Source organism: Protopterus annectens, chromosome 2.part1 (assembly GCF_019279795.1).
Source record: "Protopterus annectens isolate FY-2018-M chromosome 2.part1, PAN1.0, whole genome shotgun sequence".
NCBI classification, from domain to species: Eukaryota; Metazoa; Chordata; order Ceratodontiformes; family Protopteridae; genus Protopterus; species Protopterus annectens.
Window position 1 is genome coordinate 1,347,959,574 of NC_056729.1, and position 14,739 is coordinate 1,347,974,312.

At 40.3% G+C, this 14,739-nt stretch overlaps 1 protein-coding gene across 1 annotated transcript in view; it reads left to right on the forward strand.

The window, feature by feature from the left end:
* The window catches only part of ABLIM2 (actin binding LIM protein family member 2), a 2,642,076-nt gene that overhangs the window by 2,270,853 nt on the left and 356,484 nt on the right, over nt 1–14,739 (forward strand). Inside the window, exon 19 of the mRNA XM_044062807.1 lies at nt 6,209–6,263. Within this exon, the coding sequence (XP_043918742.1) occupies nt 6,209–6,263 (55 nt within the window). The remainder of the gene's footprint in view (nt 1–6,208; nt 6,264–14,739) is intronic.

A 14,739-nucleotide genomic window follows, 5' to 3' on the forward strand; every position in this document is an offset into this window, starting at 1 on the left:
ACCTTATCGAAATGGCTTACAGACACCATCACTTAAGTTTATAGTTCACAACGTAAACAACTACCAGGAAAATTTTGAGGGCATTCAACTAGAGCAATGTTTAACTCTACTGCCTTTCAAGCCAGACTGTCTTTAGACTCAATTTGTGCTGCAGCCACTTGGGTTAATCCTCATACCTTCATCACTCATTACAAAGTAGATGTGGCCTCCCAGAATAGGGCATTCTTTGGTTCCACTGTTCTGAAGAGTTTATTCCCCTGAGCCACCCAAGAGAGAAGGTGCTGGGGACGCTGTCCCAACAAGCAAGAATGAAGGCCAGATAGGGACAACATAACATAAAGAAGTTATGTACTCACCGTAATGTTCCATGTTTGTTGTCCATGATCTCACCTTCTTTCTTGCATCCCACCCTCCTTCCCCCTTCCTGGAGGATTGAGAGGAATTATTCGGCCATATGTGCTCGGATTCCTTTCTTGCCTCATGAGTCTTTATATAGGCTGAGGGTCTATTACTGTTGCCTTGGTGGGATACATGTGTGTGTGTGTGTGTGTGTGTGTGTGTGTGTGTGTGTGTGTGTGTGTGTGTGTGTGTGTGTGTGTGTGTTTGTGTGTGTGTGTGTGTGTTTGTATATATATATATATATATATATATATATATATATATTTATAGTCTAGTGTCTGGGTTATCACAAACGAGATCTTTGTAACTCTCGCTAGGCATATTGGGATAGGGTTTAGCCTCGAGCCAGTGGAAGCTCTTGAGCTTTAATATGCGGCCGAGTCAGAGCTGAGGATCGGCTCCGAACCCAACCAGAAAGAAAGAAGGCGAGATCATGGTCAACAAACATGGAACGTTATGGTGAGTACATAACTTCTTTTTTAACAAAAAGATTAAGTTGTAGCTGTAGCATAGTAAACCCATTCCCTAGCTAAAAAACAATCTGCAGACAGTTAAATCCCGTTTTTTATGACCTGCAGCCTACAATAAATTTGGACTTTTGGGCCTGTGTTGGTTTTTCCGTATGAGTGGTTCTACTAGGATTTAACTGACTATTGGTTGAGTTTGAATGCTGTTTTTTTGTGTTATTAGCTAAACAAATAAATACCCAAACAGTTTATTGAACATGAATAACATTGCCATAAGGGAAGAAAAGTATCAAAGATATAAGGTGTTAAGTTGTACTGAACAACGTAACTTTCCTAGCTTGAAAATATGAGTATGCAGAACACTGTCAATTGGGGGCAGGGTTGCCAGATGTCCCTATTTGGGTGGGACTGTTCCGAGATCAGCAGCCTGATCCCGAGTCCCGCACTGCCGGTTTAAATCCCGGGCAGCCTCCGCTTTTTTTTTTTATTGGCCCGTATACTGGCATACGGGCCAATCAAAAATCGCTAAACACAGAGCTTCTTGTGTTTAATGCGGAAGTTCCGCATTGAACACAAGAAGCTCCGTGGTTAGCGATTTTGATTGTCCTGTATGCCGGTATACGGGCCAATCAAAACATCGCAAAACAGAGCTACTTCTGCTTAATGCGGAACTGCGATGTTCCACATTAAACAGAAGTAGCTCCGTGTTTAGTGATTTTTGATTGGCCTGTATAACGGTATGTGGGCCAATCAAAACATCGCAAAACAGAGCTACTTCTGTTTAATGCGGAACTGAGATGTTCCGCATTAAACAGAAGCAGCTCCGTGTTTAGCGATTTTTGATTGGCCCTTTACTGGTATACAATGAAAACATCGCAAAATAGAGCTACTTCTGTTTAATGCAGAACTGCGATGTTCCGCATTAAACAGAAGTAGCTCCGTCTTTAGCGAATATTGATTGTCCCATATACCGAAGTAGCTCTGTGTTTATTTATAAAAATAAAAGACGTGGAAGACCTTTTTTTTTTTTTAGTCTTGACTTTGTCCCTACCTGGCCAGTCGGAAATCTGGCAACCCTGATTGAGGGGGGCATAGAGTTAGTTCAGTCAAAGCTCCCTGAATGTACAACTACTTGATTCATTGAAGTGAAATTGAGAAGAGAGTGCTAAATGTACTTATCTCCCTGTAGGACCCATGGTAGCACTCTTTTAGTGGTTATGTGATCATGAGTTTCACTGAGTGTTCGATTTTTTCGGTGAGTTACAGTTTGATGGAACTGTGACTCAAAGAGATATGACATAGACCGTATAAATATCTCTTTATGTGTGTGTGAGTGTGTAGAGAGAGAGGGATAAACAAGTCTGCCTTGCTGCCTCCTTTTTCCAAACAAGACTGTCCTAGATATGTGCCTGTTCAGGGAGCACTCAGATGTGCCATGCTTTGTCTTTAACATCTGTTTTAAATTTGCTGGGAGTCTTGCATTTTGTGGCTATGGAATAATCTAAAACTGAGAAGCTTTTATATGGGTAACAACATTTTGTTAAATTGTAGACTTCATCCAGTTTGAATATCTTGGCTGGTAGCTTGCTAGTTACATATTTGCAATGTGTCATATTATCACCTGAATGTTAATGAATGGTGTAGTCATTCACCATTTAAGTAATGCTTTTGCTGTTACCTGTAAATGAGTCAACTGCTAGGTTATGTATACAGGGATGACTTGGATATTTCAGATGTATAGCTGACTTGTAGGATGTATGTATATGCTATTATAATCTATAAGTAGAGTAAAGAATGCAATTTTTGCTACTTATTTTTTTTACCATATACGTTAACTGTATAGTGACACTGACAGTACAAGTCACCATAGCAAGGTTCTAGTTAATTTTGCCCTCACATTTGTCTCCAAACCTCATAACATATCACATGGTACCCTTATGTTACCTAAAAAAGGCATTACATTTAATTCTGCATTCCTGCACATAGGAAAAACATAGTGTTCAGTTCATCCCACACCCCATAAATATCAGTTTAAAGACTTCAGTTTCATTCTGCAAAACTATAACAGAGAGAAAGAGACAGAGTTGGATCTAAGTGGCTTGCATACCTCCCATTTTCTTCCTCAAATAATTTTAAATAAAATGACAAGTTTGCATCACATATTTATTCTTTCTACCAAATCAAAATCATTCGATCAGGTAGTAGGTGGAAAAATCATCTGGAAGTGTTTCAGAAATAGTTTGTTTACTTGCTGATAGACTGTAGCATGATGAAAATTGGCTATTCAGTTTACAATGTGGCTATTTCATGTTTCCCTGACCATATTCCCAGTTGTTTTAAGGTGACAGTAAGAGTGCTGTTTTTGTTAAGCATTGCTACCCCGAGTTGGGAATCTGAGCTTTGTAGGAGAACCTTTAGAAATCCATGGGCACATTTTAATTTGTAGTAGCAAAATAGCTGATGGTAGTGTGTGCACAGTATGAAAGTTGTATTCTAATATCACCAATGTATAGGTTCGCTGTTATGATGTCTGAAAAATGAATTGCAGTAACTGGTAGAGCTGTTTTTATGTATTTCTCCTATAACTTAACAGCAAACTTTGCATATAGTGTTTTGTTTTATTTATATTGAATGTGTTAACCAGGGTAGAGCAGTATGCCATTGGACCTATTTCAGTCTCAGCTGGGGATAAACACAATAGATGCATGACATTATATGCAGGATGAATGATAGAATGCAATATATATATATATATATATATATATATATATATATATATATATATATATATATATATACACACACGTTATATTCAAAAGAATAACACAGTTGGCCTGAGGTTATAAAGTCAAGAGATAAATTACATTATATACAAAGTGACTGACAATCCGTGGTGGTGGTGCTGCGGTAGCATTGTCACCTCACAGTAAGATGCTGTCCGGTTCGATTCTCAGCTAGAGCGTCTTCTGCGTGGAGACATGCGTGAATGGGCGTACCTTCGTTGAAGGTTGTGCATCAGGGCTGGTAACTCGGCATGTAAAAATCAACTACCATTCATTAGCTGACCGGAGTTCCGATGTGGCGACCCCTAACCGGGAAAAGCCGAAAGACACAACAACAACAAAGTGACTGACAAAACACAATATATGCATGTATTAAATGGAGCATTAAAAGTAAAACTGTCACTGTTCTGAAAGACCTTTTTAGAGCATAATGTATAATTGAACAACTTTGTCCTGCATAATGTCTGTGATTGTCTGCACTATGGAGCATTTCTTTTAGACACAGATATTTTGACAGAATATTTCAAGAAACATATTTGGCCGAATTTCAAGAGTTGCTGTCAGTGTATGTCACTTACTTTGGTAAAAGCCTAGTCTATAAAATGGCTTGCAACAGGGGCTAGATTCCAAAACACATGCTCTCATCCTGCTCTCAGTGTTAAGTATTTTGGAATTTGGCCCACTGAAGCAACCTAATTCAGTTGTGTGGCAGTAATTACTACCTGCCGTAATACGGTAAAATTATTCTGTGCTAACAATATTATCTGAAATTATGTGAGCTCTCTAACTTTACAAAACTTTTCAACACCATTATGACTCCTTAACACTTCCACAAAAATAATATGTTTACCTGTTATATTTTTGTTTGAATTTGCATCATCGTACTTCAGAGGTAGCAGGTGATTTAGTTTTTGCAGAGATGTGCATTCCTTTTTTCATGTTTAACTTGCTATTTCTATTGCAACTGAAAATGTTTGCCTGTCTTTGAAAACTACCTCTAGACAGTTATGTTGCAATTCATTTATATTGCCTTTACATGTAATTTACTATGGCTCCATCCAGCAAGGCACCTGTCTGCAGTATCACCTCCTTTTTATTGCAGCCAGTAACAAGCTTATAAGAAAATCCTCAATAATTTGGTCCAAACATGTACTAAAATGCTTCCTTGTGAAAGCCCTGTTTTCTGAAGTGCAGTCTAGGAATTGTCCATTATCATCCAACACTTGTATAGCATAATACTTGAACAGATTAAAAGCAGTCATGCTCTAAATGCATTGCTTGAATCAGAGGATTTGTCAGAGATGGTAATCATCTTTAATTTGACCATTATGCTCTTTTTAAACTTCAAATGTACTTCATTCTAACTAATGGCACATGTGTTTTGAGATTTCTGTAATGAGTAAATGTAATTCAGAACCCAGTAATGGTTTACAGTGCACAAAGGCATGAATAAACTAAATACAGTTTAATTTTTGTCCCATGCTCAGTAATGTCTGCCTTTTTAGCATCAGTTTAATTTATTTATTTAGCTATCTATTGTTGATTGGTTTAGTCCACTAGGCTAGTGATCTCTTTTCAAGGGGGGCTCGAGGTGATATTTATACTACTAGGGAAAATTTGGTCAGGGCATCAAGGAACTGCCCCTACTCTTTTTGATAAGTGCCTTGGGATCTGGGATCTTTTACATACCACCAACTCAAGCAATTGGGACCTTGGTTTAACGTTTTATCCAAAAGATGGCAAACTCAGCATTGCAATACCCCCTAATGCTGCACTACAACATCAGCAATCCAAACACCTGGAATGGGAATAGAACCCTCAGCCTTCTAATCTTACAGCACCAAAGATGAATATGCTACTTGTTGCATCACTGACGCTACATAAAGAGGTTAGAAAGGGTTAAGTACAAAGGTAAGTCCTTGTAACTGCTGCTGCAGTTTCTTTTGTTACTTAAGTTTTTTTTCTTTTTATTAATTATATACTCTGTGCCTTCTCATCCACTACTTGATTCTACCCACTCCACCCCTGGGGCCCACTTGCTCTGGTAGGCATGATATACTGATGACATAGGAATTAACACTGTGGAAGTCCCTAGAATGAGCATGCCCATCCTACCTGCCTGTGCCATAAAGTGCTTGGAACAGTAAACATAATTTGGTCATCTGGCTCATAGTCAAGGCTTTACCCCCTCTGTGTCACTAGCACAGGCTTAAATCTATCTTCTGAAACACGGCCATTCTTACATGTAATTGTTCTTGAACAAAGTAGTGAGGCTGCTCAATTAAAAATGTGCTTTAGGAGATTATGATCATTTAGGTGACAGTGAGTTTGTAGATAACAGGTTTCTGTCATATAAAATAATTTGCTGTCTCTATACAAAATTTTTAAAAAATAGAAACTTCTTTTAACTGAGGATATATGTTGTGTGTGTGTGTGTGTGTGTGTGTGTGTGTGTGTGTGTGTGTGTGTGTGTGTGTGTGTGTGTGATTAACTACCCAGACATAAGTGACTGTTAGACATGTAACCTTTACTAATGTAAGTTAATGTGATTTGTTTTAGGACAAGGATATTTCCCGGTATGACGCAAATCAGGATGACAGCTGGGGAACACGAGGTACGATGGCAGTCTGTGAATTGTTCACTTTTTTTGTGCAGACCAGTACAGGACAAACTAGTGGTCATTGAGCTCATGATGTACCAGACACCTTTTTAAACAAATGATACCTAAGAGCCAATGTGCTCAATTACTCTGTCCAGTTTTTATTATGCTGCTATTTATGTATGATCTTTGTGACCTGTTGTCCTCATGTTCAGTATAATAATTGCAGAATCACCTTTAACATACATTCTGAGATGTTATCACTGATGTTCTTCATATTGATCACTGCCGCAGTAGCCTTAGTTGTATGGGTTATATCCTGCCAAAGATATTAACAGTCAGCCAGCTACCAAAGCTTCAAAGCACATTCCATGCATCCAAACTGTCAAGCGCCTCAAGCTGAGCTGACTAAAAGACCAGTCTGGGCATGAAGCCATTCAGAACTTTACTGGTACCGAGGAGTATGCTCCTCTGAGGCATTTTGAGGTTCAACAGTCAGCTTGTGTTTTCTTAGCTGGGCAGACATGTTTCCTTTGGGGAAAATCCATTTTCTTATTGTATTGATGTTTTATTACTTTCCTCTTCAGGAAAGTTATTTTAAAACTAGAAGTGCTGTGTTTCAACAGACTGTTTCAAGGCTGTAAATTCGTTTTTTTTTTGTTGTTTCTGTCATTTTAAAAAGTAGTGTTATCTAACTGATAAACTGTTTTCTGTGGAGAAATTGTGTTTATTTCAAAGTTCTAGGGTTGCCATAATGTTTGAAAGTGCTATTTACTGTTTATTTTCTGTCAAAAAAAAACCTTTTATGGACTGGTAGTTTTACTGGCATTTTTGCTTATTTTACCTAGGATAGATGCACCATTTTCATCTTAACCATGGAACAAATTGTCACTTCCAAAGTCGTTCCTTCATCCAGCTACAAAAAGAAAAAAAATAAGCAAACAGCCTTTGCCACAGGGTTGCCAGTTTTCCGACTGGCCAGGTAGGGACAAACAAAGTCAAGACTAAAAAAAAAAAAAAGGTCTTCCACGTCTTTAATGCGGAACATCACAGTTCCACATTTAATAGCAGTAGCTCTGTGTTTATTTTTATAAATAAGCACAGAGCTACTTCTGTTTAATGCGAAACAGCGCAGTTCCGCATTACACAGAAGTATCTCTGTTTTGCGATTTTTTGATTGGCCCATATACCGGTATACGGGCCAATCAAAAATTGCTAAACATGGAGCTACTTCTGTTTAATATGGAACATTACCGTTCCGTATTAAACAGAAATAGCTCTGTTTTGCGATGTTTTGATTGGCCCATATACCGGTATACGGGCCAATCAAAAATCGCTAAATACGGAGCTACTGCTGTTTAATGCGGAACATCGCAGTTCCACATTAAACAGAAGTAGCTCTGTTTTGCAATGTTTTGATTTGCCCGTATACCGGCATATGGGCCAATCAAAAATCGCTAACCACGGAACTTCTTGTGTTTAATGCGGAACTTCCGCATTAAACACACGAAGCTCCGTGTTTAGTGATTTTTGATTGGCCCGTATGCCGGTATACAGGCCAATCAAAAAAAATAAAATAAAAGCGGAGGCTGCCCGGGATTTAAACCGGCAGTGCAGGACTCGGGATTAGGCTGCTGATCTCGGGACAGTCCCGCCCAAATAGGGACGTCTGGCAACCCTGCTTTGCCACCACAGCAGGCTAGCAATTTCTCTCTTTTGTCAGAATGCTGTGCCCATGCCTGGTGAAGCAATGGTTGCCATTAGTAACATGACTGTCACCATTTTTCTGGTAAAAGAAAGAGGGGTGCCTCCTTTCCTGTAGAGATTCTAGACCTGAAAGATGCAGGGATGGATTCAGAGTTTTGGCCTCAGATTTCTGATTCAAACTCAGAGGAGAGCTCAATTCTAATTCTTCCTGTGTGGGTTTCTCTTTCTCTGAGACTATTTCAACAAATGTAAAATAAATAAATAAATAAAATATTAGAATAGCTCAGTGTTTTCAGTGGGAAAACACTGAGATTTCTCAGTCCCTCAAAAATACTATGAGTTGTTACAGAAGGATTTTTCAGAACCAGCAACCATTCCTCCTGTCCTGTCTGATTTAGAGGATGTAAGTCTTACTACCTGTGATTTTACTGAAAGTTAGCTAGCTGTCCCTAAAAAAGGCAGACAGGATGTTTAAAGTTTCTCAGTCTTTTACATTTTTATACACTAATCTCAAACCTGACCCAGCAGCTATAGCTTAGTTGACTCTTCTGCTGCTAAGCACATCAATTCCAATCCTAGACTTTCTTCTACGGATGGGAAAAAAGTGTATACTTCTGCATGGGAAAAAAAGTATATAATTTTGCAACTTCAAATTTCAGAATTTTAAACTGTCAGGATGATATGTTAAAGCTTATCTTGACATGTTATGAAAGTATGAGGAATGTTTTATCTACAGTTTCTTCTTGTGAAGAAAAATCTGCTTTAATTAAATTGGCACTGTTTATATGGCACTGTTTGTATGACTCTGTTGATACTTCTTCCAGGGTTAGGGTTAGTGTTACAGTTTTAAGGAGGTTTGCTTTGCTACATTCTCAGAACCACTCAGATAATTTTAAAAATGAGATGTCAAAGTCTCCCTTGGATAGAAATTTATTGTTTGACCCTCTGCCGCAGAGGTAATCCAAAAGGGTGATGAAACAGATGAGCTGATCCAGGGAATCTCTAAGATTTTTCAGCCCCCCCCCCCTTTTCCAAATTGTCCAAGGGATTTACTTTATCCTCATCCTGTTTCATCAAAAAAAAAAAAAAAAGAATAAACAGTCTCAACAGAATTCACGTAAACAGATGTTTTAGAAGAAGTGGCAAGAAGGTTCCAAAAATAAGTCTCAAACCTCCAAAAACCAAGGACCATCCACCAAGTCTGAATGATTATTAAAGAGACCTTGTGACAGCAGATTGTTTCAGACAAATGCGCTCTGGAAGTTATCCGTCAGGGATGCAGATGGCAGTGAGAGGAAATTCCTCCTTTCCGGTGTGTCATTCCTCATCCTGCAGATCAGACTATTTTGTTTCCACCTGTTCTTCATCTTATGCTGTCCCAAGGGGTGGTAGAACCAGTTCTTTTTTCCCATGTAGGGAATGGGTTATATTCAAGGCTATTCCTAGTCCCAAAGAAAGAAGATGCTTGGAGACTAGTACTGGATCTTTCTTTCCTAAACCTTTTTATGATAGTCCCCACATTCAAAATGTCACTTTACAACCTGTTGTGTGTTCTTCTTTCAAGTTTCCTGGTAACACTAGACTTAAAAGACCATCACATTCTTATTCATCCATACGTCAGGCTTTTCTTAAGGTTTTGTGTGTCTAGATCACATTATCAGTTTTCTGTCTTATCCTTTGGACTGTCCACTGCACCCAGAATGTTCACAAAGTATCTAGCTCCAGATATAACTCATTGCAGGCTACAGGGTGTCCACATTTTTCCATACAGTATTTAGATGTCTTGCTTATCTTTGCAGAATATTTTTCAAAATGTCAGGAATCTCTCTCGTGTGGGAGAGATCTCTTGAACAAGCTTGGATTACTAGAGAACATTCAAAAGTCTGTCTTGACTACTTCATAAAGGATTGTTTTCCTGGGAAGTCAACTACACACCTCAGTTCAAAGAGATTTTCAACTGGAAAAAATAGATCTTTATTTTGATCTGTTTCTAAGGTTTTCCACTCAGACTTCAGTCATTGTGAGGGAATTCTTCAGGATTTGGGGTCCCGTGGCAGTACTCCACATGAGAAAGATACAGTAGTATCTGAAATCTGCTTGGTTCCAACATCAACACTCTTAATCTGTTCAGGTCCCATTACTGGGGTTTGTCAGAAGATAAATCACTTAGTGAAGACAACAAGGTCTGCCTTCCTGCTCCAAAGTAGTCAGTCACCAGAGTTTCTTCAGGCTTTGCTTGGTGAGCAGTTTCAGGAGAGATACAAATCCAGGGGGTGTGGGACACTAAGGACAAACACAGGCACATAAATATAAAGGAGATGCTTTCCCTGATCAAGATGCTCAATTCTCTGAACCATCTTTGGTCCCTTGGACCTCTTCAAGTGGTTACAGACAATACCATAGTGAAGCAAGGGGGAACCAGGTAATAGCCCCTTTGTGTTAGCATCACAGTACAATCTCACTCTACAGACATTCTACATTCCATCAGAGCAAAATTGCGTGGCAGACAAACTGATCAGGACCAGTGCAGACCCTCATGAATGGAAACTAGATCTGGCGGTCTTCCAAGATTTGATCCATCTATAGGAGTTCATCAAATAGACCTCTTTGCCTTTTCTCTGAACAATCAACTGTCAAAATTCTGTTCCATGACTCCAACCAAGAAAGCCTGGAAGATAGATGCCTTTTCTTTTCTTTGGACAGGAATGTCCCTGTATGCCTTTCTACCCTTTTCACTAATATCTAGGATATTTCTGAAGATTCCGAAGGAATCCACTAAGATCATTGTGGTGACTCCCTTCTGGCTTAGGCAACAGTAGATGTCCTTCTTTTCTCATGTTGCAGTATTCATAACTGCAGGGAGGTTGCTGCCTGCAGCACTGGATATTTGGCCAGTATACCAAAGTCTTAGGAGTAGGGGTACATGAGACATTTGATGTCAGAGCCATAAACCAATGTTGGCTGTAAAGCTGACATCTGCACATATCAACTTCAAAACTTTTCTGGTACAGTGATCTTCAGACCTCTGATCGCCAAATTCGAGAAGCAGTTTGCTTGCTTGATGGCCATCCACTACAGATAAGTACCCTTTGGGTTTTTTGTTATCTATTTCTTAGATTTTCAGATGTACATATCAACTAGAAAGGAAAAGTGTGCTTGAGGAAGACAAATTCCACACAAGGACATGCATGATACGTGTTTCAACTGTTTATGGGAGGCCATAACATTACGTCTTACAACAGTTGTAAATCATTTGTGCCTATAACTCTTTGCATCCATCTGGCTGCTCTCAAACTCTATCTTGAGAACCAGAGACTCCAGCATCTGGCATTAAGTATGAAGGATGGGGTAGGTACTTCCAACGAGCTGCCTAGGAAGAAGGCCAAAAAAGTTGGGCCCAGTGCCCATGCTGCACTTTAGGAGTCCGGTGAGACTCTCAAGGCAGTTGTTATCCCGGGGTCCCATTGGACGTCTGTTTCTCAGTTGGAACTGGGAATCGTAATGGAAGCTAGCCCAATGGAAACTCTTGAGTATGTCCACTGAGGTTGATCAGCCATCGAACCTGATGGCGGGGGAGAACCATGGCTTGGAGCATCAAGAGGGGCCTATCCGTGATCTGCAATCCTCCCAAACATCGGCCTCTAAATCAACCCATCCTTCAGCTGCTCTGAAGAGAAAACAAAAATTAAAACATACAGAACAGCAATCTGCCCCTGGATGGGAAGTTTTCTCCCAAAATCATTTCAGGGAATTCCAGGCCCTCCAATCACAGATACCTCTACCTGCTCCTACTCCTGTGCAGGCCTTAAAAGAGTATGAGGAAGAATACTCCTCCTCTGAAGACTCTCTTATTTATTGCTCTCAAATTGAATCCCCCAGGAACTTCATCACCCCTAAGGAAGAGGACTGTCAGTCCTGAATCTCCAGGGGATGAATTTTCCTTTGAAGATACCATCTCTCTCATGAGAGAATACTTCAAATGGCAAGCCTCAGATGTCTCAGAATTAAAAAAGAGGTATTTTGAATTACTACAGATGGATCAATCCTCTCCATCTACAGTCACTCCCTTCCAGCATTTCAAGATACCATTTTGACTGTTTCACAGGCCCCTAACTCTCATCCCCCAGCTTCTAAATGCCCAGACATGTTCTATAATATTCCTCAGGATACTCAGTACCTGTTCAAGAGTGCTCCTACAGACACTGTAGTCATAGTAGTCTCAGCTGACAAATCCTGTAGACAACTGCCTTCTACCTCTTTATTCCCTACTGACAAGGGCAGCAAGTTTATGGATAGGCTAGGGAAGAAGGTTTATACTTGTTCCACTATGGTGTTCGAACTTCTGCCATTTCATCGAAGTGATATAGACCCCTGTTCCAGCAGTCTTCAATCAGACAAGTTTTAACTGCACACTCCTGCTACTAGGATGCAGGGGAACCCTCTCCAAAAAAAGATGGCCTGGATCAGTGCTCAAAAAGTCTTAAAAGTTTTTGTGGATTCTTTCTGCACCACTCATTCTAGTAGTCCATTCCATGAAACTACAGCCCTCTCCATAAGGAAATACTTTCAGAACTGCTTCCTTCTTCCGCCTCTGCTCGTCCTGTTCATTATGACTTATTTGCATCCTTAAGGCAACTCCTTGACATGATCTTATACCCTACTATCACATCCCTCGATATTCTTCTGATCTGAGATGAGAAGAGCTCTAACTCCTGTTGTCTTTCATCATCTGTTTTCCTTCCATCCCGTAGATCTTTCTGCTGGCTGTTCTCTGGATTCTATCCACCCTACTAATATCTGTTTCCACAAACACACACACACACACACACACACACACACACACACACACACACACACACACACACACACACACACTCACACACACACAGACACTCACAGACACTCACAGACACTCACACACACACACTCACACACACACACTCACACACACTCACACACACACACACACACACACACACACACACACACACACACACACACACACACACACACACACACACACACACACACACACACACACACACACCAGGGGCAATCTGTCCAGAACCCTTTTGAATAGAGTGAAAGCATTATTTCTTTGCTTCTTGTGGTCTGTTTCACTGAGGACAGTGCCCCCTCCAGAATTATGTATGTGTTTTCTAATTCTCTCTGTCTACTTCAGCTGATTCAGTCTAGGTGGAACCAATAGCCCCAGGTCCTTTCCTTTTCCATTAATGCCAGTTCCACTCCCCACAGCTGATGCTTTATATGTGGTTGTTATGACTCAAGTGCTCTATTTTGCATTTGTCTGCAATGAAAGTCAATTGCCACCTTTCTGTCTACCTAGCATTCCCAAATCCTTCCCTATACTATTCCCAACATCATGCAATGTTGCGTTTATCATAATATCATTGTCAAAGTGATTGTTTCTGCTGTATATGTGGGATGAATGCATTGAAGAGTACTCGATCCAGGACAGACTCTGTAGTACTCCACTAGCCACTTTCCTAATCATAGGTATGTACTAGGCTAATGACTACCGGGGCCTTTATAAGCCTACCTGTGCAACCAAAACAAGGTGTGTTCCTGTATACATTTGGTATCCATTAGAAGGGGTATTTTAGTTTTGAGGTGGCTAAGGGCTTTGTGGGGGGTATGTTATTTAGTCACTACTTTACTTAATTGTGTACCTGTGTCCATTAGGGACATGGGAGGCAGACCGGGTGTGCCTTTACAATTTCCCATCCAATGGTCAAGGTTACATTTGAATGGGGTCAGGGATGAACTCTGCTTTACATGCATGGGGAGCCTATTCCACAGTGTGGGGCTCCTTTGAGATGTTTATTCAGTATCACCAGCATGTTCTGTTTGTCACAAAGTTTAAATCCTTGGATCTAGTGTTCCTAGTGCTGTTACTTTTGAAAATATGCAAAAGATCCACCAGTGCTGGATCTGAGGATGCCTTATATGCCAGGCATAAATCACCTCTCAATAACCCGTAGAGTATAGAGATAGTTCCTTAATGCAATCTGTGTAGGACAGTGTGTTAATACCCTGGATTCCCCTGGTGACTAACCTCTGTGGGCATTCCAACTGTTGCAAATGCCTGGTCAGGAACATGTCAAAGGGGGAATTGTCTTCAAAAAAGCATCTGATAAGGGCCAAGTAAAGTGGTACTGTCGCTCCCTTGGACCTGGATGCCATACCCTTACTTATAAGTTGGGCAGGATAGAATGACTTTCTTACTATCTTGGCTACATGTTGGTTGAAGGCCAAATTATTGTCTACATATGTTCTCAGATCCCTAACTACTGAGTTAACACTTAGGGGTGTTTTATTGATGAAGTAACTGGCTTGTGTGGATGTTTTCCCAAAGGGCAGTGGAATATACTTCTGAGCACTGAGTTTTAAGCTGTGGCTTGGGCACCCGTCATTTGTCTGTGTTAGGCCCTCTTGCAGGATGTTAGTATTGTGGGGGAGTCTATGATAGCTCCAAAGTTTCAGTCATCCGTGAACTTTGTGAGCCAGAGGCCTTTAACATTAGCTTTGACTTCGAGAAGTAGATGCCAAATAGGAGTGGACCCAGCATGGATCCCTGAGGTACTCCGCTGGTGGCCGGTCTCTTGGTAGAGATGATCTTACCAATCCTGACTTCTTGCATCCTAAGTTATTTATTTAGTTATCTTTCTGTACCAGGGAAGTCCAGCTGTGCAAAGCCCATTATCAGTGAAGGCTAAGGGAGAAAAGCTGTACCAGATAATTCTGGCATTACCCCTTTCAACAT